Here is a 26,453-nt window from a genome sequence, read left to right on the forward strand (position 1 = left end):
TCTGTGGCAACTGACTGTTTATATTACCAGTAAGGCTTCCAATCAACAAAAGCTCTTAGCAGTTAAGTTTGGGGGTAGTCAGAAGTCATACACAGATTTTTTTTTTTTTTAAAGATTTTATTTATTTACCCGACAGAGTGAGATCACAAGCAGGCAGTGAGGCAGGCAGAGAGAGAGAGAGAGAGAGGAGGAAGCAGGCTCCCTGCTGAGCAGAGAGCCCGATGTGGGGCTCGATCCCAGGACCCTGAGACCATGACCCAAGCCGAAGGCAGTGGCTTAACCCACTGAGCCACCCAGGCGCCCCTCATACACAGATTTTTGACTGCGTGGGGGTCAGCGCTCCAAACCCCCATGTCGCTCCTAGGTCAACAACATATGTACAGTGTGAACCTGGCTGTATTGTTCTCCAGGCTGCTCTTTTTTCCCCACACAGTGGGATGTCTTGGGAATACTTCCGTGTACTAACAAAAGTCTCCCTGACTCTTCTGACCCGCCAGGCAGGAGTCCGCTGAATGGACGTACCACAGTTTATTTAGCGATGATCCAGTTGAGGGAACTTGAGGCGTTTTCCTGCTTTTCACTGGGATGATCGACATTCTTGCACAAGCCAATGTGCGGGTGTTTCTCCGGATCAGAAAGTGTGAATTCCCCGTGGTGGGGATTGCATGGAGGCCCCGGCGTCTCACCCAGGTCAGGGCATGAGAACCCTTCCTCTGTCTTTATGAGCGGATCCTGCTTAGACCCCGCAGGATGGCCACACTTGACCCCGAAGAGGCAAGAAACACCCTAGGCTATGAAAAGCCAGCATCCCACCTCCAAAGCCTGGGCCCCCACGCAGGAGAATTGGGGGGTGTAGGATCTTCCTCCCCCAGAGCTCCCCTCCTCGGCACTGTCGCACTCCCCTCACTGCCAGCCCAGGCCCAGCGGGTAACAGGATCCAGGTCAGCTGGTGGAGTATGAGGTAGCGTCTAGCTGAGCGCCATGGTATTTTATGAAGCCCGAAATGTGATCGCTACTGTTGTCACACTTTAGCACCCCCAACAATCCCCTTGCAAATGAGAAAACCAGAGCCTCCCACATGCCTTTCCCCTGACATCAGGGAAAGCACAGGGAACCCTGCCCAGGGGCCTGAGCCCGTGTGACCCCCGGAGCAGCTTTTGAGCTTGAGGCAAGGACTGGAGAGCAGAAGGAGGTGTTTTTCCAATTTCAGGCAAAGCCATGGACGGGGGGTAGAAGTCTGCTACTAATTTTGTTTTCTCTGTGCCTGGGTCTTCAAAGTCAGCATTGGCTTTTAAAGACCATTTTCATGAACATATTAGGCTTGCTGGTCGAGGACCCTTCCATCTAGGTAAGATTTCTGCAGCTCAGAGGTCTCCAACTAGCACGCCCACTGGGGCCATGTAAGCAGGTAATGTGAGGGGCAGAAAACCCAGACGAGCCTGCAGAGCCCTGGAAAGGGCCAGGGATGGCTGGGACGGATGAATGCAAGCGCCACACTGCCAGAGCGTGTAAAGTCTGAGTAGCCGAAAATCTGGAAAGACAGAGGAAGAGAGTGAGAACAAGAAGGGAAAAGGGGGAGAGAAGGTGAGGAGAGAAAGAGCAGTCTCCCAGGTTTACATATTGGCTATTGTTCCAAAAAAAAATGTTTCAAGCATAGCGTGGGCTGAGTGAGCCCGGTCTCCAGGCCAGCTCGCAAGCTCTTCCCTAAGTGAGCTTATCAGCACAGAAGAATCGTCAGCCTGGTTCCTTTACCCCTCGACAGCAGCACTGTCCACTAGAATTTTCTGTGATGATGGACATGCATGTGCTGTCTGGTACAGTAGCCAGTGGCCACATGTAGCTACTGAGCACTTGAAATAGGTCTAAGGAACTAAATTTTGTATGCTGTTGAATTTAAGTTTATTTAAAAATAATTATCAGAAAAAAAAAATAATTATCAGTAGCCACATGTGGCTAATCACTACTGTCTTAGACAGCGTGACTGTAGAACCTTTCAAGCTGGGGTGTACCGTTGTGTTCTGCTATTTCAGGAAAGGTCTTGGGTAGACCTGAGACCACCAAATATCGATGAGAATTCCAGGCCCACGGAAGAAAGGCAATGCAGAATGAAGAACAGTAGAGGTTTGGGTGTAAGCTAGCTCAAGAGCGGTCACTCTGTAGCCCGTTTTTTTCCCACTGCTCCCCAAAGAGCTTCTCAGTTGGGTTCACCACCTAACATCCTCCATGTTCTTTGCCCTCTGCCCCTACTCCCACCTGCCCACATGGTGGAACTTCCCCATGGCCCTTTCCATCCAGGCCTGTCAGAGCACGCTGCTGCCCAGGCCCTGGCGCTGTCCCAGGCCCACGGATGTGAGAGGTCCCAGGTGTCAGGACTCGAGGTCATACTTTGCCACAGGGCTGTGGGCCAGTGTGTGCCAGGGACTCTGGAAGCGAAGCTCACCTTCCGGCAAACCCCTTTGCAATCCAAAGCCCATTCAGGGGACCAGAGAGAGAATAGTGGCCACACCACCCCTTTCTCCCAGGCTCCAGCCTTGATCCCCACAGAGTAGCCCAGGCCACCCCAAATGCCACTGTCCCCACCCCCACATCTCCATAACAACATGGTTACCCCTATAGGTCTTTAAAAATTAATGAGGGGAGGGGTTCCCATCATTCCCATCCCCTACAGAGCTCCTATTCTCGAAGATAAATTCAAGCCTCTTCTTTTTTTTTTTTTTTTAAAGATTTTATTTATTTATTTGACAGAGAGAAATCACAAGTAGGCAGAGAGGCAGGCAGAGAGAGAGGAGGAAGCAGGCTCCCTGCTGAGCAGGAAGCCCAATGCGGGGCTTGAACCCAGGACTTGGGATCATGACCTGAGCCGAAGGCAGCGGCTTAACCCACTGAGCCACCCAGGCGCCCCTCAAGCCTCTTCCTTAAGTAAAAAGAGATGTGCTCAAAACGTTGACAATGCCATTTTTTCCCCCAGATTCTACCCTCCCATCAGCCAGCCAGAGATGTCCCCACCAGTTTTTTTCTTAGAGGTCAACCTCAGAGTTCCATGTGCTTCCCTCTCCTTTGTAGTGTTTTCCAGGAGACACCTGCCTCCTGAAATTACCTTGCAACCAAAATGTGGAAATTCCTAAATCTTAACACAGTAATAGAAACTACCATTCATGCCACACCTGCCGCGTTCCAGCCCTGGCGCTAGGTGCATTTAGCCCAGCACCTCCCTTCTCCTCACGCCAAGCCCATGAAGGATCTTCCTCTGTCTCGCATTTCCCAAGGCGACCTTGGAGGCTCAGGGTGGTTATGCCACTGGCTCGAGGTCACACAGCCGGGAGGTGGTCAGATTCCGGAGCCTGGGGTTCACCAGGAGCCGGAGCAGGCACAGCACGCTCACGGTTTTCGCCTGGTCGTCCTGCCACCTGGGTGGACTTCCTGGCGGGGGCAGAGGTGACCCCTCTGGCTGGATGTTGCGTGTAGCTTCATGGAAGCGGTTATGTCACCCGGTTGCAAAGTGACAGAAATCCAACTCCACTAGCTCAAACCGAAGAGCCCAGGGAGTCATTTCCTGTGGTGGCTGTAACCGATCACCACACACTCAGTGGTTTAAGCTGAGTGTTCCCTTATCGTTCTAGAAGACGGGTGTCCAGAAGCAGTCTCACTGGGCTGAAGACGTGGGCAAGGCTGGTTTCCTCTGGAGGCTCTGAGGGGAGGAGTCTGGGCCTTTTTTGGTGTCTAGTGGGAACCTGTATTTCCGGGCTTGTGCCGTCCCAATGGCATCCCAATCCTATTCTCTCCGTCGTCAAATACCCCTCTGCTTCGTACTCACAGGACCCCTGGTAATTACACTTAGGGCCCACCTGGATAATCCAGAATAATGTCCCCATCTCAGGACCTTTAACTTAATCCCTTTCTCTATATAAGGAGCCTGGAATTGGGGCATGGACATTTGGGAGGTGGGGGGGGGTATTAATTACTCAGGTTACCACGGTCAGGGTGGTCTGGTTTCTGGTTTCAGCTGGGGCTGGATCCTGGGGATCAAATACTGTGATCAGGGCCTCATCCCTCTCCAGCTCTCAGATCTGCTTTTCTCCAGGCTGAATCCTACCACCTGGCAGCTGCGGTAAAGGAGAGACCCCCTCCCCCAAGGTCTCAGCCAGAGTCCTGGGCTGGCCCTCACTGGTCTAGTTTAGACCACATGCTCCCCTTTCACACCACCACTGAGGCTGGAAGGCTCCCGGGTCCCTCTGATTAGTTGGGCCTGGGGCACGTGCCCACCTCCGTCATCTCCTCCCCTCGGTCTTAACTCACCTGTACTAAGGTGTTTCCCCAAAGAGAACTGAGCCGGGTGTGAGTGGTGGAGAGCAGCGGGGCACGGGAGTCTGTGGAATGGCAAGCCTCGTACATTACACATTATGATAAGTGCCCGATCAGTGCTGGCCACAGGTCACGGGACACAGAGGGGGGCTGGGGAAGGGGGTGCCTCTGGAAGTGAATGCTTGATCGATCCAAGGTTCCCTGCACGGATGAAGGCAGAAGAGCCTTCCACGCAGAGGACATACCTTGATTAAGGCAAAGGCTTCAACTGCAGAGCTGGGTGCCCATATGTCCTCACACACCCAAGGGCAGAGGCAGGTGGTCCTGTTTTGTGCCTGTCCTCCCAGCGCAATCTTAACAGCAGTCCCTTTACTTGCAAAACAGTCTGGTGTGCATGACAGATTACATGGTCACTCCCCCTCAACAGCCAACCTCGTTTACAAGGGTCCCAAAGGCAACAGAAGGCATGGAACTTCATGGGAGGTCACCTAACCTTTAGGGGCAAAGCTCACACTAGAATCCAGGACTCCTGACTCCCACGCCAGTGCTCAGCTTATGAAACTGACTCGCTCTCAGAGACTACAGTCACACTTCCTCGTTTTCTCCTCTTGCCACATTCTCCGTAGGATTGTGACCAGATCCACGTTGACGACGTCTCATCTGATGACAACGGGCAAGACCTGAGGTAGGAATCTGGGGAGCCCAAACTGCCCCTTTTGATTGGTTATTGGGCTTGCCTTCCACCGGAAGTGGAGAGGAGGAGCGGGCTGGGTCATGAGGGTGAGCGCACCTGCCTGGGTCAGAGCCCTCGGTCGCAGCCCCAGCCTCCAGCCTCTCGCATCACCCAGTCACAGAGATTTCCAGAGACTCTCTGTGGCTCTGCTTATGTTCACCTCTTGGCGGTTTCTTGTCAGCTGCCTAAAGTAATACATGCATGTTGGTTAAAAAAAAAAAAAACACCACTTCTGACCTTGCCTCCCAGAATCACCACCACCAAGAGTTTGGCACCCCTTCTTCAAAGGCTTGATGGCTTCATTAGCATACATGTATTATTTAATATAAATGTTGATACAGTCGATACTCAAAAAGGTATTTCTTGACCAAGTAAGCGGTATGTCTAGTTTCTAGGGGAAAACACGGGTAGGACATGGGTTCCAGAAATAAGGTATCCCACTGCTCAAAACGAGACAGCTTTCAGAGGAATGTGGCTGGAATGTTCGAAGCCCGCCCCTGAGAAAACCTTATAAAAATGGAGCCATAGTTAATCTGTGCTTATCCAAAATTATCCCAGCCCAGGAACTCTCGCCCCATCAAAAATATTACTTAAAAAATATATATATATTACTAGACTGCATGGTGTTTTGCTTATGGGACCAGGAACTTCACTAAGTGTTTGCTTCCTTGATGTGTCTTCTATCTTACTCCAAAGAAAGAAATCAAAGCTTCTGTCACTGGGCCCTGGAGGTCTTTTCAAAGCCCAGCAGTACTAGGAGGGATAGGCAGGCACCTGCTTCTTCTTAATTAGCCATTCTGAAAATCCCTCGCAGTCAGGACGGGCAAGGAGCAAGGCTCCAGTGCCAGCCGAGGCTTCTCTATTTGTGGAGTAAATAAACCCCAGATCAAGGTTAATTGTGCCCTTTCCACGACGTCATAGCTGGGAACCACTCTTCACGGCAACGAGCAACCAGGATTCCGTGTTTGTAACATCTCCCCTGTAGCTGGCTGGCGTGGGACTGAGAGCAGGTTCTGCTGAAGGCTGTCTCATGCTGAGCTGTTTGGGACCTCACTTCCAGAACCATCCAAGGATGGTTTTCCCCATAGACACCAAATTCTCCATGTATTCATTTGAGAAGTCTCTTTTGAGTACCTACTGTGTGCCGGGTACCAAGCATCAAATACCCTTTCTTGTTTACTTCAGTTCACAGCAGAAACCAACCTTGGTAATGCCCTTATTTTGCACCATGCCCTATCCCAGGTGTCTTTTGTGCATTAACTCCCTCATCTTCACGGTTACCGCAGGGAGCAACACATGCTCTTCTCTTCCTCCCCATTTTACAGCTGGGGAATGGGAGGCACAGAGAGGTTAAGTAACCTGCGGAACCTCACACAGCTGGTACATGGGGATGGTAGGGTTCATGAACGTCCTTCCCTACCCTCCTCTTCTCTGGGCAGAACATCCAGGGACCTCCCCCAGGATGTCCTTGGAGTTTTTAGCATGTTGTGTTCTTTCTCAAGAACCAATTATCTGGCCTTTCCACACTACTCCGAGAGGGGTCCATAAAGCGTAGTCCTGGGTTCCCTTCGTAACTTAAAGGAAACTTCCACCATGTCCCGAGCCCTTGATGTCCTGCCGCTAGGGCAGGAGGATGTCCTCAAATTCCTTACAGCGGGAACTCACTTAGGTGGCACCAACCTTGACTTCCACGGAACCGTACATGCACAGAGGGAAGAGTATTGGGGCAGGGCCCCTGGGTGGCTCAGTCATTAAGCATCTACTTTCGGCTCAAGTCATGATCTCAGGGTCCTGGGATCGAGCCCCGCACCAGGCTCTCTGCTCAGCAGGGAACCTTCTTCTCCCTCTCCCGCTCCCCCGGCTTGTGTTCCCTCTCTTGAGCTCTATTAAATAAATAAAATCTTAAAAGGAAAAAAAAAAAAGAGCATTGGCGCGTACATCATAAATCTGAAGAGAACGTGGGAGAAGCCCCACAGGCAGCTCGTCACGTGGTCGCCGTTGAAGACCTGGCTGATGGCGGTGTCCTAGCCTCTGGGAATACTGGCCGGTGAGCTGTGTCGTGCTGCTGCTGCTGCTGCCTCGGGGACCAGTCGCATGGCAGGCCACCTCCCTCCCAGAACCTTCACCAACCAGATCCACGCAGCCTTCCAGCAGCCATGACTGATCCCGCAGCTGACGCCCAGCCTCTCACGGTGGTCAGCCCTGGGATCAGTAGCCACCAGAGGGGCCACTCTGCCTACGATGGCTCCGTGTCACACTCTCCCCCGCGCCGTGTGGACCCTGCCACCCCATCCAGCAACAAGGGAGCTCCCGCGGCGGGTCCGACGTGGTGGGTCTGCTGTGGCGGGTGCTGGCCCAGGAGGTCCCGCGTGTCCGTGGCACTATCTCCTGTGAGCACCTGCGGGAGGTCACACCTGATCGTGGCTTCTGCAGAGACTTCTGAAGAGACTGAGAAGGGAGAGCAGGCCGCTGCTGGAAAGGCCGTGACCTAGGAGGAATTTCGGGGTGAAGGACTATTCTGGCTCCCAAGTTCACTGCTGCTTGACACGAGGCTGCAGACGGGTCCTCAGAGTCCATCTCTGAGGCCCTGAGGATCAAGTCACCTAAGCCGGTGTCCTGGCCTGCATGTCCCAGGGAGCCCCCAAGGGCCTGGCCTCTGCTCGAGTAAGGCTGAACCCCAGGCACAGTACAGGGGGTCACAGTAGCATGTCCCATCACGCTGCGGTCGGGCGCTGGACACAGCAGATGCCGCACAGGGAGCGTGACCCAGCACCTCACACTTTCCAAATGCCCTTTGATCGCAGCAGCAGGGCCCTGAAGCCCAGGGACGGACCTGAGATACAATTTCCAAGTTTTGCCTCATTCCTGCTGCAGCAGGAATGATTTTTGTAAAAAGTAATGTGTCTTTATTTCCACTCTTCAACTCATCATAGAACATCTAGAAAGCTCGAAGTAGTACAAGAGGGGGGAAATCAGCCAGACTCACTCCCTGAAACAGCCAGAGAACCACACTGGCCTGTCTCCTCCTGCTCTTCTTTTCCAGGAAGAGACTCCGTGGGGGTTGGGGGCTGGGGGGGTGGCACAGAGGAAGAGAGAGACCATCTCAAGCGGGCTGCACGCCCACAGTGGGGCCCCATACGGGGCTCGATCTCACAACTCTGAGATCACGACCGGAGCCAAAATCAAGAGTCCGACACTGAACCGACTGAGCCACACAGGTGCCCCTGGGAAGAGACTCCTTTTTGAAGCTTTGGGTCATGCTCTACACACGCCCCTTGTCGCGCTCTGGTTTTCCCCTGCAACGTTGTGATTTTGCAAACCTCCGGCAAGGCTTCTGGCGGAAGGGAAAGAAGATGAGGGTCTCTGGTACGTTGGGGTTTTCATTCTCACGTGCTGGTTGCTGTCAGCGGGGACTCGCCCCCACTCCCCCGTTCGTGTTCCCAGCTGCCGCCTCTGTCATCAGCCCCATGAGACACTCGGACTCGTCCCCAGCCCACACAGAGCACTGCTTAGGCCGGCATGCTGCGTCCGGACCGGAGGATTGTGTCTGCGAAGCACCAGCAATCAGCTCTGCCTCATTTGACAAATCAAAAAAATCAGGCTATGATTATTTCTGTGAAAGACAGGGAGATGTCACAGCGTGGGAAGAAAGGGTTGGCAGCCAGGCCTTCCAGGGAACACGGAGCAGCGCTGATTTGGGGATCGAAGTAGCGGGAACTAACATCTTTCCTTCTGGACTCTTCTGTCGGGATGAACCAGCTGCAATCGTTTTTTGGAATTCCCTTCCAGCTTCCATTCCAAAGGGGGCGGGGCTTATCCTAGCTTGGCCACGGCGGGCTTCACGCCCACCCCCCACCGTCCCTGTCTCTCCCTTCCCTCCCCGCAGCACGTACAACTTCTCCGCCGACGGCTTCCACAGCTCGGCCCCGGGAGCCAACACGTGCCTGGGCTCCGGCGTCCACGGCGGCGTGGACTGGATGAGGAAGCTGGCCTTCCGCTACCGGCGGGTGAAGGAGATGTACAACACCTACAAGAACAACGTCGGTGGTGAGTGGTCGGAGCCCCCCCCACCCCGGGCGGGAGGGAGGGTTGGGGTGGGGGACTGCCCTGCTCAGGTTGCACCCCTGGCCGAGGCAGGGTCAAGGGCGGCCGTGGTCCCTTGCGTGCGCAGACAACAGCTTGCTCAGTGCGCACCTTCGGGGCACACTCTGGAAGGGGACACGAGCATTTCCACGTCTTCACTCGGGTTGTGGGGGAGACGGAGGAAAAGACGACGCAGCCTGCCCGGGGTTCCCGCAGCCCACGAGCCGTGGAGCGGGTTTGGGGGCCTGCCTCCCACCCCACGGCTACATCAGGTGTGGTCTGAGGCTGGGGTGGCCTGGCCACCCGTATTCCAACACATCCTGGGCGACTCTGGCACTCGCTGGAGTTGGGGGACCAGTGGCTTCAGCCCCCACTGCTCAGACAGTGGGCTTCGGACCAGCCACGTAAGCATCACCTTTGTTGTCAGACTCTAGGGACCCCCTCCAGGCCACTGGGTCAGAATCAGTATTTTAAACAAGATTCCCAGGTAATCTGTGGAAACGCTGAAGTTGGAGAAGGCCTGAAGGCTGCTGGTTCTCATACTGGAACCACCTGGGGCATTTCCAGCTCTGATCTTGGCCTGGCTGCTGCCGCGGTTGGGATCACAGGGTTCAGGCCCGGATGTGCGGACAAGGTGAAAGCCACCGGCTTCGGCCTCACAAGAGTATTGGTCAGGGCACCGGAACAAGGAGTCTGGAAGGGGCTGTGGGCAAGGCTGGCTCTGTAATGCCAGGCCCTAGATCGCTATTTCGGGAATTCTGTGGTCCAGTGGTTCTTAACAGGAGGTGACACTGCTTCTCCCCCAGGAGACGACACTGCTTCTCCCCCAGGAGACACGTGAGGGTGTTTTGATGATCACAGTGTGTGGAAGCAGCTACGGGCGCATAAAGGGAAAAGGTCTGAGAAGGCAGCTGGTAGCGTCTGCAAAGCTTCTGGGGCTCCCTCCCCCCCCCCGCCCCAGAAAGAATCTCGGGTCTCAAACTGGACAGAACCTACTTCCAGTCCCGATACCTCCACTCTCTGGCTACCTCCCTGAGCCTCGGTGTCTCAGTCTATGAAATGGGGATAAAAGCAATTCTGTCTCCCTTGGTTATGGAAACGTTTGTTAATGGGGACAGAAGTCAAGACTCTGTGCCTGAGGCAGGGACTCAAGTAAACGGTCGCATTGGTCACTGGCTCCTCTCATTTTGCTTGGGAGTCTTTCAGGTTCTTCTGTGTCTGCCGACCATGGCTGTGGTCCTAATGCAGTCCTGGCGAGAGCTAATGTCTACTGAGCACTCAGTGTACGCCAGGCTCTGTTCTGAGGGCTTTTCATCTAATATTTATTCTTTACAACATCCCTATGAAGTAAATGCTTTCCTCATCTGTGTGGTGTGAAGGTGGAAACTGAGATCAGAGACGTTAAGTAACCCGCCCAACATCACACAGCCCACGGGGCAGAGCCACGGTGGAGTCCGAGGCCGGCTTCTTCGCCACCTCTGCCCACACTCCGTGGCCTCTCACACCCGAGTCTGTGGATGGCGAGAGTGAGCAGAGAGCTGCAGGCTCAGCCCTGCCTGCTCAGCCGCCCTGATGCAGAGAAAGGAGGGGAGCAGGTGCGCTTGGAGGAGAGGAGAGAGGGATGGGGTCGGCCAACGGAGGCCACCAGCTCCTCATCTAGGTTAAGCCCCAGGAAGCGCCCAAGGCTCCTGTCAGGCTGCTCTGCGCTCCCCTAAGCTGAGGGGAAACTGCCCAGTGTGTCAACAGGGGAAGGGAGCTTGCAGCGGGCAGGATACCGTGGGGAGCCCCCCTGCCCCCACCCCAGTTTCTGCATGCTCCCTCCCCCGCTCCTCTCCCCCAGCTCTTGCTGCATCACAGAACTAGCCTGGTGAGGGCCGCAGTCTCCAGCCTGGGGGTCACCACACACCCCAGGACCCCGAGGGTTTGGTAGGTTGTGCTCAGAAGAGAGACATCCCCAAAAAACAGGATGAAAACAGAAAAGGCTTAACAAATCCACATCAGGAGGCAGGGCTGGGTTCAGAGGCCTTTGTCTGATTTTACACCTCCCTCTGCCACGTCCTGCTATAACCCTTGAGCAGGTTACTTAACCCACATGTGCCTCAGTTTCCTCAGGTGTAAGGTGAGAATAATGATGCTGCCCGACTCCTAGGATAAATGTCAGGATAATATGAATTAACACATGGGACTGGCTTGGAACTGTGCCACTGCGCAGTGAGCATTTCTTGAATGTTGCTCTTGTCTGGGGAAGGAGATCAGCCTGGGGAAAAGCTGCGGGTTGGGGGCAAGCAGACAGAAGCTAGGAGCATACTTCCCTAGCAGGTGCAAAGTCGGAGGCGTGGATCAGCTGGCTGCCCGTGGAAGCACGTGTGAAGCCTCTTGTAAACTCTGTGGTCCTGTGCGCCCAGCAGTTTGTATTATTAAGGGCCGTGGGGAAGGTGCAGAGAGAAGGCGAGCCGGAGACCATCTACAGCAGTGTGTCCCAGTGAATCCCTTCTCCCTTGAAGAAATACCGACTGGGCACCAAGCGCACGCCAGCCCCTGCAATAGCACCGCCCAGGGGCTGGTTCCGCCGCGGTGAACAAAACCAGCTCGGTCCCTGCTCTTGTGGGGCCAACAGCATGGTGGGCGAAGCAGACACTGAACACATGACCACACAGATGTGTGTGAAATCCTAGCTGTGACAAGTGCTAAGGACAAGAGGTGCAGGGTGTTGGGAGAGTGTAAAGTAAGAGACCTGACCAGGACAGGCCTTCCAGAGGAAATAACATTGAAACGGAGTGTAAAGGACTTAGCCAAAAGGGAAGATAAGATATGAAGAGGGGTCTAGGTTCTCAGATGAGGTGTGCAAAGGTCCTGAGGCAGGAATGTACTTGGTGTGTCAGAGGACAAAGTGGAGGCCACTAGGGAGGGAACAGAAGGACGGCAGGGGAATGGCAAGAGAGGAGACCAGGAACTAAGCAGACACAGGGGCCAGGGCTCTGGACTTTATCTCAAGGGCCTTGATGGCTGAGAGACTTGACAGGTCTAGAGAGCCCGCTGCCTTGGTGCCACACCTGTCTCCATACTTCCTGCGGTGAGCAAGTCTGTTGACCTCACTAAGCTTCAGCTTCTCCACCTGACTTACACAGTGTTATTTGTCAATTATATCTCAATTTAAAAAAAAAAAGAAAAAAAATGTCCATCTCTAGGGTCACTGTGAAAATGAATGAAATAAATCATATTAAAAGCCCAGGCCATATACACAGTAAGCACTCAATAAATGTTTTATTATTCATTTTTTATCTTCACTGTAACAGTATAAATGCTATAATCTGCATTTTTTGTTCATCTGCATATGCAGTGCCTATTACAATACTGAGTACACAGAAGGGACTCCCAAATTCTTTGTTGGATGGATGGGCAGAGGGAGGGAAGGGTGGATGGTGGGTGTGTCGATGAATGGATCAGTTAAGGGTGAGGATGACTGATCAATCAATCCCAAAGTAAGATTAAAATTACTGGATAAAGTTGACCTTGGGTACCATCTGATTTGAAACCTCAGGGTACCTGTAGCTAGACTCCCCTTCCCTAACCACCACCCCCCAGACCTCTCAAATGATAAATACCACGTGTTTATTTCCCTTATCCATAGGTTTGATAGGAGCTCCCAAAAGAGAGACTTGGCTACAACTCCGAGCCGAGCTGGAAGCTTTGACCGACCTCTGGCTGACCCACTCTCTGAAGGCGCTCAACCTCATCAATTCCCGGTAGGTGGGAGCCCCCGTTTGCCTTCCTGCCCTTGAACTTTCTCCCATTTGAGGGCAGGGGTTCCTCCATTTCCATACTTGGAGAATTGGACTTTCCCAGTTCTCACTGGCACACTTTCCGGACCTTTGATAAAGCTGAGGTCTCACACAGAACCGTGGTCACCTTGTACCACCGCTGAGCAAACAGGTGCTGAGACTTCTCAGGGTCCAGCAGAGCCAAAGACCTTTGCACGTAGGCTGGTCTGTCCCATCCACTGTTGCCCACAACACCTGCTGGTCACCACAAAGCTATCTGAAAACCATTGTATAGTGGGCCGCAGATCACCCAGGGGGCGATTACAAGGTAAGGAGGGTCTGGTTTCATTCCAGGCCTCCCAATAAATTGCCTCTTGCTCTTTAACAAGATCATCTGAGCCAGAGAACAAATAACTCTCTGCACTAGTGTCCAAAAATCTTGTGACCCAGCATGTGAATGGTGACAAGATGCCAGCCCATGAGCCAGCTCCGTCCCATGGATATGTCCTGTTTGATACACATTTTGTCCCAAAGACTGGGAAAAGAATCCATAACTCCAGATTTCTAGGTTCTGTCAAAATATCAGAACTGGCAGGTGTTCTCCAGTTTGCCCCAGTCCTCACCGCTCCCTGTTGTCCTACACCTGATCCATATTCTTCATTTCTATCCCTGAAAGGTGGCTGCAGCTATGTGTGTGTCCTTACAAGAAGCATTTGTTTTACTTAAGTATTACATTCTAACTCTGTAAATAATATTACAGGATTGCGTCTCAATGTGCCAGACAGCCTCGGGCTTAAGAGAGGAATAGCTGAAGGACCTTCGGGCTTCCCCTCGCCTGAAGATGACTTAGCCAGAGCTCCAAACCCCACCAGAGTTCCTGCCAACTCCAGGCTCGTGCTGCAGGGTGAGGAGGCCTGGCCTTGGTATTCTGACCTAAGTCTTCTTTGTCCTCAGGCCCAACTGTGTCAACGTGCTGGTCACTACCACGCAACTAATCCCTGCCTTAGCCAAAGTCCTGCTGTACGGACTGGGCTCCGTGTTTCCTATTGAGAACATCTACAGTGCAACCAAGACAGGTAGGGAGAACCCAGCCTCGGGGTGATGCAGGGAGGAAGGGTGAGACTAGCTCTTCATCCCGCATTTGGGAAGCTTAAGGAAAACAGCACTAAGGAAGTTAAAGAACTGGTCTGTGGGCATGACTCGGATCCCCAGAACAATCCTGCAAACCACTCGCTTTAACCTCAGCTCCCAGAGAAAGTGGTTAGGAGCATCGCTTTCTGAAGTGTGGGTATTAGTAAGGATACCTGCAAACCTGCTGTAACACACAAACACCGAATACAAGGGCTTACATCAGAATCCGAGCTCCTTTCTCTCTCGCATGTCAACAGACTAGAGGTGACTGATGCAGGTTAGTGGGGCAACTCTGTCCTCTTCCCACCTTATTTTTCCACCATCCCCTGCGGTTTTATTCTCATGTGTGGTTAAATCAGAATCCTGCCACACTGTTATTCTGACGTCTGGGAAGAGGGGAAGGAGGAAAGAGTAATACATGTCGAATGTTTTAAAGCCAGAACTCAGTTTGGGATACCTGGTGCTTCTACTCACCTCCTATTGGCCCCTGTTTAGTCACATGGCCATAAGTAGTGGCATGGGAGGCTGGGAAATGTAGTCCATAGCTAAGTGCCATGAACATAGGTAAGTCATGGAACTCTATTACTAAGAGGAAAATAGGGGCACCTGGGTGACTTAGTCAATTAAGCATCTGCCTTTGGCTCAGGTCATGATCTCAGGGTCCTGGGATGGAGCCCCACGTCCAGCTCCCTTCTCAGGAGGGAGTCTGCTTCTCCCTCTCCCTCCTGCTCATGCTCTGTGTGTCTCTCTATCAAATGAATAAATAAAATCTTAAAAATGAAAAAAAAAAAAAAAAAAGGAAAATAGTTTCCACCACAGCATGGCACAATGAGGTGATTTTAATTTAGGTGGTACAAGTCTTCAAATAACCTTGAATCTAACCTTAAACCACACAGAAAATTTAGGGGTTTTTGTTCGGTGTTTTTTCTCTTTTAAGGAGAGAGTCTCAGTTTAGTGTTATCTTGCTTTGACACCTCTCTTAATGCTTGATAATCTTTATTAACAAAGAGAACAAGCCTTAGGCTCAGAGCTTCCATCAGATAAGAGAATTTACCTAGAAATGAACAGCATCATTTATCATCAGGGCAAGTCCTATTGGTTTCCCTGAGGGAGGAGCTGGGGTTTATTATTCTTATATCACCTAAAACTATGTAATAATACAAAATAAATCTAGTTAAGATGCTTTTTTTTTTTTTTAAGATTTTATTTAACAGAGAGAGAGATCACAAGTAGGCAGAGAGGCAGTCAGAGAGGGGGAAGCAGGCTCCCTACTGAGCAGAGAGCCCGATGTGGGACTCAATCCCAGGACCCTGAGATCATGACCCAAGCCGAAGGCAGAGGCTTAACCCACTGAGTCACCTAAGCAACCCACGTTAAGATGCTTTTAATTAGAAATTTTTAACCTTGTTTGTTTTTTTTTTTCTGGACCAACAACAAAAAAAATTGTAGTACTTGGAAAGCATTTCCCCAGAGCAGTTTTTGCCTTTACTCAAGTTCTAGTTCTGAACATTACAGAAAAGTGCTTTTAGATTTTTAGGTTTTAAAATCATAAAACTCAAGCCCTGATGCCCACAAGAGCTTCTGCAGCAGGCCTTGGTCACCCTGTCGTCGTCTTTCTGCACGCTGTAGTCATGTGCCTTTGCAGGCTTCTTCAGAACCTCTTTCTTAAATACTTTTTATCTTTAATTGTGGAAAAATATACGTAGCATGAAATTTATCATCTTCACCGTTTCTCAGTGTACAGTCCGGGGATGTGAACCACGTTCACACTGTGGTGCCACCATCCCCACTGTCTAGCTCCAGGACTCTTTCCATCTTGTAGACCTGCAGCTGGGTCTGCCTTAAACAGGAAGTCCCCGTTCCTGCCTGCCTCCAGCTCCTGGCAAACACCCTTCTACTTTCTGCCTCTAGGAATGACTGCTCTGGGGACCTCGTAGAAATAGAATCATAGAATATTTCTTTTTGTGACTGGTTTATTTCACGTAACATAATGTCTTCAAGGGTCCTCTCTATGATGTGGCCTGTATCAGAATCCCATTCCTTTTAAAAGCTGAGTAATGGTCCATTTCTGTCTGTGCTGCATTTTCTTTATCCATTCATCCGTCTACGGACACTTGGATTGCTTCCCCCTCTTGGCTATTGTAAAACAGTGCTGCTATGAACATGGGTATACAAATCTCTCTAAGACTCTGTTTTCAGTTCTTTGGGATATATATCTGGTGGTAGAATTGGTGAGTTGTAGGGTAATTTTTCATTTTTTGAGGAACCGCCATACTGTTTTCCATAGTGGATGCACCATTGTGCATTCCCACCAATAGGGCCCACGGGTTCCAGTTTCTCCACATCCTCAACCAACATCTGTTCTGTTCTGTCCTTTTTTGATGATAACTATCCTAGTGGGTGTGAGGGGACTGGGTTCTTTAAAATTATTATTAACAGGGGTGCCTGGGTGGCTCAGTTGGTTAAGCAACTGCCTTTGGCTCAGGTCATGATCCCAGAGTCTTGGGATCGAGCCCCACATCGGGCTCTCTGCTCGGCAGGGAGCCTGCTTCCTCCTCTGTCTGCCTCTCTGCCTACTTGTGATCTCTGTCAAATAAATAAATAAAATCTTTTAAAAAAATTATTATTAACATATAATGTATTTATTTTAGGGGTACAGGTCTGTGATTCATCAGTCTTACACAACACCCAGCACTCACCACAACACATACCCTCCCCAGTGTCCATCACCCATCCACGCCCACCCCAGCAACCCCCTCCACTCTAGCACCCCTCAGTTTGTTTCCTGAGATTAAGGGTCTCTTATGGTTTGTCTCCCTCTGGTTTTGTCTTATTTCATTTTTTCCTCTCTTCCCCTAAGAGCCTCTGCCTTGATTCTCAAATTCCACATATCAGTGAGATCATATGGTAACTGTCTTTCTCTGATTGACTTATTTCACTTAGCATAATACCCTCTAGTTCCATCCACATTGTTGTAAATGGCAAGGTTCATTTTTTGATGACTACGTAATATTCCAATGTATATATATACCACATCTTCTTTATCTATTCATCTGTCAATGGACATCAGGGCTCTTTCCATAGTTTGGCTATCGTGGACATTGCTGCTATCAACATTTGGGTGCACGTGCCCCTTTGGATCACTACATTTGTATCTTTAGGGTAAATACCCTAAAGACCTGTAGTGCAATTGCTAGGTCATAGGATAGCTCTGTTTCCTACTTTTAGAGGAACATCCACAGTTTTCCAGAGTGGCTGCACCAGCTTGCATTCCCACCAACAGTGTAGGAGGCTTCCCCTTTTTCCGCATCCTCGCCAGCATCTGTCATTTCCTGACTTGTTAATTTTAGCCATTCTGACTGGTGTGAGGCTATATCTCATTGTGGGGTTTTTTTTTAATATTTTTTATTTATTTATTGGACAGAGAGAGATCAGAAGTAGACAGAGAGGCAGGCAGAGAGAGGGAAGCAGGCTCCCTGCTGAGCAGAGAGCCCGATGCAGGACTCGATCCCAGGACCCCGAGATCATGACCTGAGCCGAAGGCAGCAGCTTAACCCACTGAGCCACCCAGGTGCCCCGCTGTCTCATTGTGGTTTTGATTTGTGTTTCCCTGATGCTGTGCTCACTTCGGTAGCACATATACTAAAATTGTATTTCCCTGATGCTGAGTGATGTTGGGCACTTTCTCATGTGTCTGTTGGCCATTTGGAGGTCTTCTTTGCAGAAATATCTGTTCATGTCTTCTGCCCATTTCTTGATTGGATTATTTGTTCCTTGAGTGTTGAGTTTAATTCTTAAATATTTTGGATACTAACCCTTTATCTGACATGTCATTTGCAAATAGTTTCTCTCATTCTGTCAGTTGTCTTTTGGTTTTGTTGACTGTTTCCTTTGCTGTGCAAAAGCTTTTGATCTTGATGAAGTTCAAATAGTTCATGTTCACCCTTGCTTCCTTTGCCTTTGGCGATGTTTCTAGGAAGAAGTTGTTGCAACCGAGGTCGAAGAGCTTGCTGCCTGTGTTCTCCTCAAGGATTTTGATGGATTCCTGTCTCACATTGAGGTCCTTCATCCATTTTGAGTCTATTTGTGTGTGTGGTGTAAGGAAATGGTCCGGTTTCATTCTTCTGCATGTGGCTGTCCAATTTTCCCAACACTATTTGTTGAAGAGGCTGTCATTTTACCATTGGACATTCTTTTCTGCTTTGTCAAAGATTAGTTGACCACAGTGTTGAGGATCCATTTCTGAATTCTCTGTTCTGTTCCATTGATCTATGTGTCTGTTTTTGTGCCAGTAGCATACTGGCCAGTACCAACCTTGATGATTACAGCTTCATAATACAGCTTGAAGTCGGAATTGTGATGACACTAACTTTGGCTTTCTTTTTCAACATTCCTCTGGCTATTCAGGGTCTTTTCTGGGTCCGTATAAATTTCCATTTATATGGAAATGTTCCATTTCAAAAGAAATGTTCCATTTATTTGAAAAAAATTGATGGTATTTTGATAGGGATTGCATTAAATGTGTAGATTGCTTTAGGTAGCATAGACATCTTAACAATGTTTGTTCTTCCAATCCATGAGCATGGAACGTTTTTCCATTTCTTTGTATCTTCCTCAATTTCTTTTATGAGTATTCTATAGTTTTCTGAGAACAGATTCTTTGCCTCTTTTGTTAGATTTGTTCCTAGGTATCTTATGGTTTGGGGTGCGATTATAAATGGGATTGACTCCTTAATTTCTCTTTCTTCTGTCTCGTTGTTGGTGTATAGAAACGCAACTGATTTCTGTGCATTGATTTTATATCCTGACACTTCACTGAATTCCCATATGAATTCTAGCAGTTTTGGGGTGGGGTCTTTTGAGTTTTCCACATAAAGTATCATTTCATCTGCAAAGAATGAGAGTTTGACCTCTAACTTTGCTGATTTGGATGCCTTTTATTTCTTTTTGTTGTCTGATTGCTGAGGGGAGGACTTCTAGTACTATGTTGAATAGCAGTGGTGATAGTGGTCATCCCTGCCAAGTACCTGACCTTAGGGGGGGAAGCTCTCAGTTTCTCCCACTTTGAGAATGATATTTGCTGTGGGTTTTCATAGATGGCTTTGATATGATATTGAGGTATGAACCCTCCGTCCCTGCACTGTGAAGCGTTTTGATCATGAAAGGATGCTGTACTTTGTCAAATGCTCTTTCAGCATCTACTGAGAGGATCATATGGCTCTTGTTCTTTCTTTTATTAATGTATCAGATTGATTGATTTGCAGATGGTGAACCAACCTTGCAGCCCAGGAATAAATCCCATGTTGTCATGGTGAATAATCCTTTTAATGTACTGTTGGATCCTATTGGCTAGTATTTTGGTGAGAATTTTTGCATCCATGTTCATCAAGGATAGTGGTCTATAATTCTCCTTTTTTGATGGGGACTTTGTCTGGTTTGGGGATCAAGGTAATGCTGGCCTCATAAAATGAGTTTGGAAGTTTTCCTCCCATTTCTATTTTTTGGAACAGTTTCAGGAGAAAAGGTACTAATTCTTTTTAAAATGTTTTGTAGAATTCCCCTGGGAAGCCATCTGCCCTGAACTCTTGTTTGTTGGGAGATTTTTGATGACTGCTTCAATCTCCTTACCGGTTATGGGTCTGTTCAGGCTTTCTATTTCTTCCTGGTTCACTTTTGGCAGTTTATACGTCTCTAGGAATGCATCCATTTCTTCCAGATTGTCAAATTTGCTGGCGTATAGTTGCTCATAATATGTTCTTATAATTTTTTTGTATTTCTTTGGTGTTGGTTGTGATCTCTCCTCTTTCATTCATGAGTCTATTAATTTGGGTCCTTTCTCTCTTCTTTTTGACAAGTCTGGCCAGGGGTTTATCTATCTTATGAATTCTTTCAAAGAATCTCCTAGTTTCATTGATTTGTTCTACTGTTCTTTTGGTTTCTATTTCATTGATTTCTGCTCTGATCTTTATTATTTCTCTTCTCCTCCTGGGTTTAGGCTTTCTTTACTGTTCTTTCTCCTGCTCCTTTAGGTGTAGGGTTAGGTTATGTACTTGAGACCTTTCTAGTTTCTTGAGAAAGGCTTGTATCACTATATACTTTCTTCTCAGGACCACCTTTGCTGTGTCCCACAGATTTTGAACAGTTGTGTTTTCATTTTCATTTGTTTCCATGCATTTTTTCAATTCTTCTTTAATTTCCTGGTTGACCCATTCATTCTTTAGTAGGATGCTCTTTAGCCTCCATGTATTTGAGTTCTTTCCAACTTTCCTCTTGTGATTGAGTTCTAGCTTCAGAGCATTGTTGTCTGAAAATATGCAGGGAATGATCCCAATCTTTTCGTACCAGTTGAGACCTGATTTATGACCAGGATGTGATCTATTCTGGAGAATGTTCCATGTGCACTAGAGAAGAATGCGTATTCTGTTGTTTTGGGATGGAATGTTCTGAATATGATGTGCCTCTGGTCTAGTGTGTCATTTAAGGCCTTTATTTCCTTGTTGATCTTTTGCTTGGATGACCTGTCCATTTCAGTGAGGGGGATGATAAAGTCCCCTACTATTATTGTATTATTGATGATGTGTCTGATTTTGTTATTAATTGGTTTATATAGTTGGCTGCTCCCATGTTAGGAGCATAGATATTTAAAATTGTTAAATCTTCTTGTTGGACAGAGCCTTTAAGTATGAAAAAGTGTCCTTCCTCATCTCTTATTATAGTCTTTGGCTTAACATCTAATTGATCTAAGGAATGCCACCCCAGCTTTCTTTTGATATCCATAGCATGGTAAATTGTTTTCCACCCCCTCACTTTAAATGTGGAGGTGTCTTTGGGTCTAAAGTGAGTTTCTTGTAGACAGCATATTGATGGGTTTTGGTTTTTTATCCATTCTGATACGCTGAGCCTTTTGATTGGGGCATTTAGCCCATTTACATTCAGGGTAACTATTGAAAGATATTAATTTAGTGCCATTTTATTGCCTGTAAGGTGACTATTACTATATATTGTTTCTGCTCCTTTTTTGTCTACTACTTTCATGCTCTCTTTCCTTAGAGGACCCCTTTCAATATTTCCTGTAGGACTGGTTTGGTGTTTGAAGAAGCTTTTTATCTCTCCTTCTATTTTCAATGATAGCTTAGCTGGATATAGTATTCTTGGCTGCATATTTTTTTCATTTAGTGCTCTGAATAGGTCATGCCAGCCCTTCCTGGCCCACCAGGTCTCTGTGGATAGGTCTGCTGCCAGTCTAATACTTCTACTATTGTATGTTACAGACTTCTTGTCCTGAGCTGCTTTCAGGATTTTCTCTTTGTCACTAAGACTAGTAAGTTTTACTATTAGATGATGGGGTGTGGACCTATTTTCACTGATTTTGAGAGGGGATTCTGTGTGCCTCCTGGATTTTGATGCTTGTTCCCTTTGCCAAATGAGGGAAATTCCCTACTATAATTTGCTCCAATATACCTTCTGCCCCTCTGTCTCTTTCTTCTTCTTCTTCTTCTGGGATCCCAATTATTCTAATATTGTTTCATCTTATGGTATCACTTGTCTCTCAAATTCTCCCCTCGTGGTCCAGGAGTTGTTTTGTCTCTCCTTTGCTCAGCTTCATTATTCTCTGTCATTTGGTCTTCTATATCACTAATTCTCTCTCCCGCCTCATTTATCCTAGCAGTAAGAGCCTCCATTTTTTATTGTACCTCATTAATACCTTTTTTTTTATTTCAGCTTGGTTAGATTTTAGTTCTTTTATTTCTCTGGAAAGGGATTTTATTTCTCCAGACAGGGTTTCTCTGATATCTTCCATGCCTTTTTTGAGCCCAGCTAGCACCTTGAGAATTGTCATTCTGAACTCTAGATCTGACATATTACCAACGTCTGTATTGATTAGGTCCCTAGTCTTTGGTACTGCCTCTTGTTTGTTTGGTGAGTTTTAATGCTTTGCCATTTTATCCAGATAAGAATAGATGAATGAGAGAACAAAATACTAAAAGGGTAGCTGTGACCCCAGAAAAATATACACTAACCAAATCAGAAGAGACCTGAAACCAGGGGGAGAAGAAAGGGGGAAACAAAAACAAAATACACACGCACACATACATGTATATATTTTAGACTGGTGAATAGAACAGAGCCACACACTCGATTTGGGGTGCATTTTGGTCTGTTAGAAGAAACAACCTCCCAAAATTTTAAAGAAAGAAAAACTTATATATATACAAAAATACGAGTAAACATGATGAAGGGATGGAATATGACTGTAAAAATCAAAATTTTAAAAGATTCTAAAAAAGAATTGATAAGTTGATTGAAAAAAGAAAAAAGGAAACAATGTGATCAGGCTAGAGACTAGAACAAAGCTATGTGCTACATTTAGGGTATATTTTAATCTGTTAGAAATTGTTTCCCAAATTTTTAAAGAAAAAAAACCTATATGTATACAAAAAACAAGGTTAAATACAATGAAGGGATAAAACAGGACTATAACAATAAAAATTTAAAAAGATTTTTTAAAGGTATTGATAAAATAGTTTTAAAATATTAAAATGGGAAATAGAAAACATTTAAAAACATAGAATAAGAAAAAATAAAATTTTAAAAATTTAACTTTGAAAGGCGAAAGGATCATGGGGATATAAGAACACATATGAATTCTATGTGTTGCTTTCCCCTAGCTCTGGAGTTCCGCAGTTCTCCTTGATCAATGAGCTTGGTCTTGGCTGGATGTTCTTGCTGATCTTCTGGGGGAGAGGCATGTTGTAGTGATTCTGAACTGTCTTTGCCTGAGGAGGAATTGCACCGCCCTTGCCAGGGGCCGGGCTAAGTAATCTGCTCGGGTTCTCGGGTTCATGCCGGGGAGCTTTTGTTCCCTTGAAGGCCTTTTGCAGAGCTCTGGAGGACAAGAATGAAGATGGCGGCCTCCCAGTCTCTGGCCCGGAGGAGCTGAGAGCTGGGGGCCCCACTCCTCAGTGCACCCTCGGAGACAAGCGGTCAGTCACTCCCATCTCTCTGGTCTCCGGCCACACTCCGAACTCCCCCGGCCTGTGACTGAGCGTTTCTCTCTCTGGTGCACAGCCCCGTTTGGAGTCTCCAAACCCAGCACATTTCTGCCACGCTGCTCTTCCAGCAGAGGAAGGTGGGTCTCCCCAGATCTGCCACTTGTGGGGTTCCTGCTCGAACACTGACCCAACTGTGCCTCAGATCATGGTTAAGTAACCCTGAGCCGAGAGCCCCCTCTTTGTCTCCGTTTCTGCAGCTGGCTTCCCCGCTCCAATAACTTGCAGCTCTGCTACAGACACCCCCGGTCTTTCTGTGACCCCACGGGACCTGAGACCACACTGTCCCCGAGGGCTCCACCCTCCACACCTTAGCCCCTAGAGTGACGTCCCTCAGTGGAGCAGACTTGTAAAATTTTCAGTTTTATGCTCCGCTGCTCAACCACTTGCCGGGAGCCGGCCCCTCCCCCTGCGGTCTGTCTTCCCGTATGTCACCTTGAATTCATTTCTCTGCCTGCCCTGTCTTCCAGAAAGTGGTTGCTTAGAATTGTTGCTATTCTTTGCTTCGATCTCCTATTGAGTTCGTAGGTGTTCAAGATGGTCTGATAGCTATTTAGCAGAATTCCTGGGACCCAACGAAATTTAGGTCTCCTACTCCTCTGTCATCTTGGATTCTCAATCTAGTGTTGTTGTTTTTTTTAAGATTTTATTTATTTATTTGACAGAGATCACAAGTAGGCAGAGAGGAGGGGAAAGCAGGCTCCTCACTGAGCAGAGAGCCCGATGCGGGGCTCGATCCCAGGACCCCGAGATCACGACCTGAGCTGAAGGCAGAGCCACCCAGGTGCCCCTAGTGTTCTTTTTAATATAGTGATTCTATTCTGTATTTTTAAATGAATTCATTTCAGTAAAAATAGAAGTGGGAGTTGTTTTTTAAGATTACGTAACAGGAGTTCCCAGATTTGGTCACAATGGTGAGGGTAATCCTGGAATATTTGAGACACTCTTGTCCAGGAGAACATGTCTCACAACCTGACTCATGAACAGAGGATCCATCATTCAGTGGCCAGATGAGTATGGAAAACCCACAATGAACATGAACAGGCCAAAGATTCCGTTCAGTCCTATGACAGAAGTTTTAAAGCAAAGTTTCATTTAACAGCACCTTTCTTCTGTAGATTTTGCAAGAAAGGAATCCGTAACCCAGGCACATCTAAAATTTCCATTCAGCCCATTGATTCTGCCATCAGGGACATGTTAGAGCAACTTCCTTCCCACTTGGGGAACCTGAAGGTCAACACACTGAGGGTAATCAGAGTTGAGACTGCATAGAAATTTGGCCTCCAGCTCCCAGTTTTAACTTTAAAAGCATCCCTTTTTTCAGTGGTCAGTTTTCTGCTCTGATAAGGCCGCATAACAAACATTCAGTGGCTGACGGTATTTCTCACTCACGCGTTTGGGGAACCCGCTGTGGCTCCCCTGGGACCGCACCCAGGTTCTGGTCTGTTCTGTATATCCTCTCACCGTGGGACGCTCGCTCACTGCGGCCATCAGGGAGGGACACGTTCTTCTCCTGACAGATGGGAGAAGTGAAGGGAGCCAAGCCACACCACCCGCACACACTTCCCGTGGCAGGTCTCTAGCCATGCAGCATCGGTCAAAGCAAGTCACGTGGCCAACTCAGTATCAGCAGGGCGAGGAGTAGACTCCGCCTCCTGTAGCAAAAGGCTTGGCAAAGTGGTGACGTAATTCTGCTACCTCAGAAGACAGGATTCACAGCTCTGACGCGGTCAGGGCTCCCACGGAGGGAAGAACGGTCCCAGCAGGGCTGAGTCTTACCTAGAGCAGCAGAACAGAGTAGCCCAGAGCTCAAGCAACTGGGACAGCCTAGGTTCGAATCCCAGCTCTGTGCTTGCTAGCCGGGTGACCCAGGTAAGTGGTTTCTCAGTCTGTAAAAACAGATCAAAATCCCCATAAGTGTCTGACGCAAGGGGGTAGTACATGTTCCCAGCAGAGCACAAGTGCTCACAGATAAGAGCTGTGTTGTAGTTATTGTAACTACTGTCGATACTCCTCCTCTGCTCTTCTTCAGGGCCCTCCGCCAGCCTCAGGTTTCTTTATCTCATTTTATTTCATTGTTCATTGCAATTCCGTAAGGACTGCCGGGATGACGGTAAATGGATAACCTAATTCAGTACTTCCCAACAGAGTGCGGAAGCATTTTGCCTTTGGCCTCCCGGGAGATCTCTGGCAACATCTGGAGACATTGTTTTATTTTTCACCGGCAGGAGGTGTTACAGGCATCTCCTGGGTGGAGACCAGGGATGCCCCCTTCCCATCCCCCAGGATCGGGGCAGCCCCCTCGGCAAAGCCCCGTCCTGCCCCACGTGCCAGGAACGCCGCGGCTGAGCACTTCCCATGTGGGTACAGTGGGTACAGTGCTCAGCAGCGCACCTCGCAGGCGGTAGAGCCGGGGAGCGACTGCTACTTCTGGCACTGCTGTTTGCCTTTTTGTCGCTACACTTGCTGCCCCGACCACCGGGAGAGCTAAGATCTGAATCCAGATCTGGACTAACACTGCTGTCCACCCACCTGGCAAGGAGGCAGATACAAAGGGGTGGTCATCCTCGGGGTGGTCGTCCTCGGGGAGCAAGGAAAGAAGTGGGTAGGGGAACCGCCCTGAGGGTCAAGTCTGTCACCAGGCTGCCACTTGGACGCCTCAGTCACGTCGCCTGATGTCCTCTGCTGTGAAGTGGGTCGGGCGCCCTGCACCAGCCGGCCATGTAGACTCCGGAGCCTGCTTCGAGCCTCTGCACACCCTCTTCTGTGTCACCCTGGGCAGGCCACTGAACCTCTCTGCGCTGTCACCCCTCATGTGGGGATGGTGACCGGGTGCATACTGCTTGAGGACGACCCGATCCGTGCTTGGCCCTCAGGTGGACGGCTGCTCCCAGCAAGCTCCTGGGTTGCAGTGAGGGGTCCCCGCGAGCCTCGTCTTGTCTTTCTCCCCTTGCGTGCGCAGGGAAGGAGAGCTGTTTCGAGAGGATAATGCAACGATTTGGCAGAAAAGCCGTCTACATTGTCATCGGTGATGGCGTGGAAGAGGAGCAGGGGGCGAAGAAGGTACTCTGTCCGTCTGTCCATCTTTCACGCTGTGCTGCTTCTCCCCTGGAGACAGGCTCGTGGCTCTCCTGGGCTCTCCCAGGATTCCCTACCCCCCACCCGGCGCTGGCTGGGTCCCCTCCTTCCCAGGCTCTTGGCTCCCCCGTCCCTTCCCACTTGCAATTGCAGAAACATCCTGAGTAATTTCCTTCTGCAAATCCCCTCGGTGCCTCTGGCTGCTCCCCCACTAGTAGCCCTGGATTTTTTCTAGGACAACTGCTCGGGAGCCCGGAGACACTCCGTCAGGCAGGCTGGTGGGGGGCTGGTGCACGTGTGCACGCTTTATTTCAT

General features: G+C 49.0%; 1 protein-coding gene across 2 annotated transcripts in view; it reads left to right on the top strand.

The window, feature by feature from the left end:
• EYA2 (EYA transcriptional coactivator and phosphatase 2) overlaps positions 1–26,453 on the top strand; it is a 270,028-nt gene that overhangs the window by 234,887 nt on the left and 8,688 nt on the right. For both annotated transcript variants that reach the window (XM_047746704.1, XM_047746703.1), the window contains exons 11-15: positions 4,929–4,987; positions 8,922–9,082; positions 12,750–12,864; positions 13,834–13,955; positions 26,023–26,123. In XM_047746704.1, the coding sequence (XP_047602660.1) occupies positions 4,929–4,987; positions 8,922–9,082; positions 12,750–12,864; positions 13,834–13,955; positions 26,023–26,123 (558 nt within the window). The remainder of the gene's footprint in view (positions 1–4,928; positions 4,988–8,921; positions 9,083–12,749; positions 12,865–13,833; positions 13,956–26,022; positions 26,124–26,453) is intronic.

Source organism: Lutra lutra, chromosome 9 (assembly GCF_902655055.1).
Source record: "Lutra lutra chromosome 9, mLutLut1.2, whole genome shotgun sequence".
In the NCBI taxonomy this organism is placed as follows: domain Eukaryota; kingdom Metazoa; phylum Chordata; class Mammalia; order Carnivora; family Mustelidae; genus Lutra; species Lutra lutra.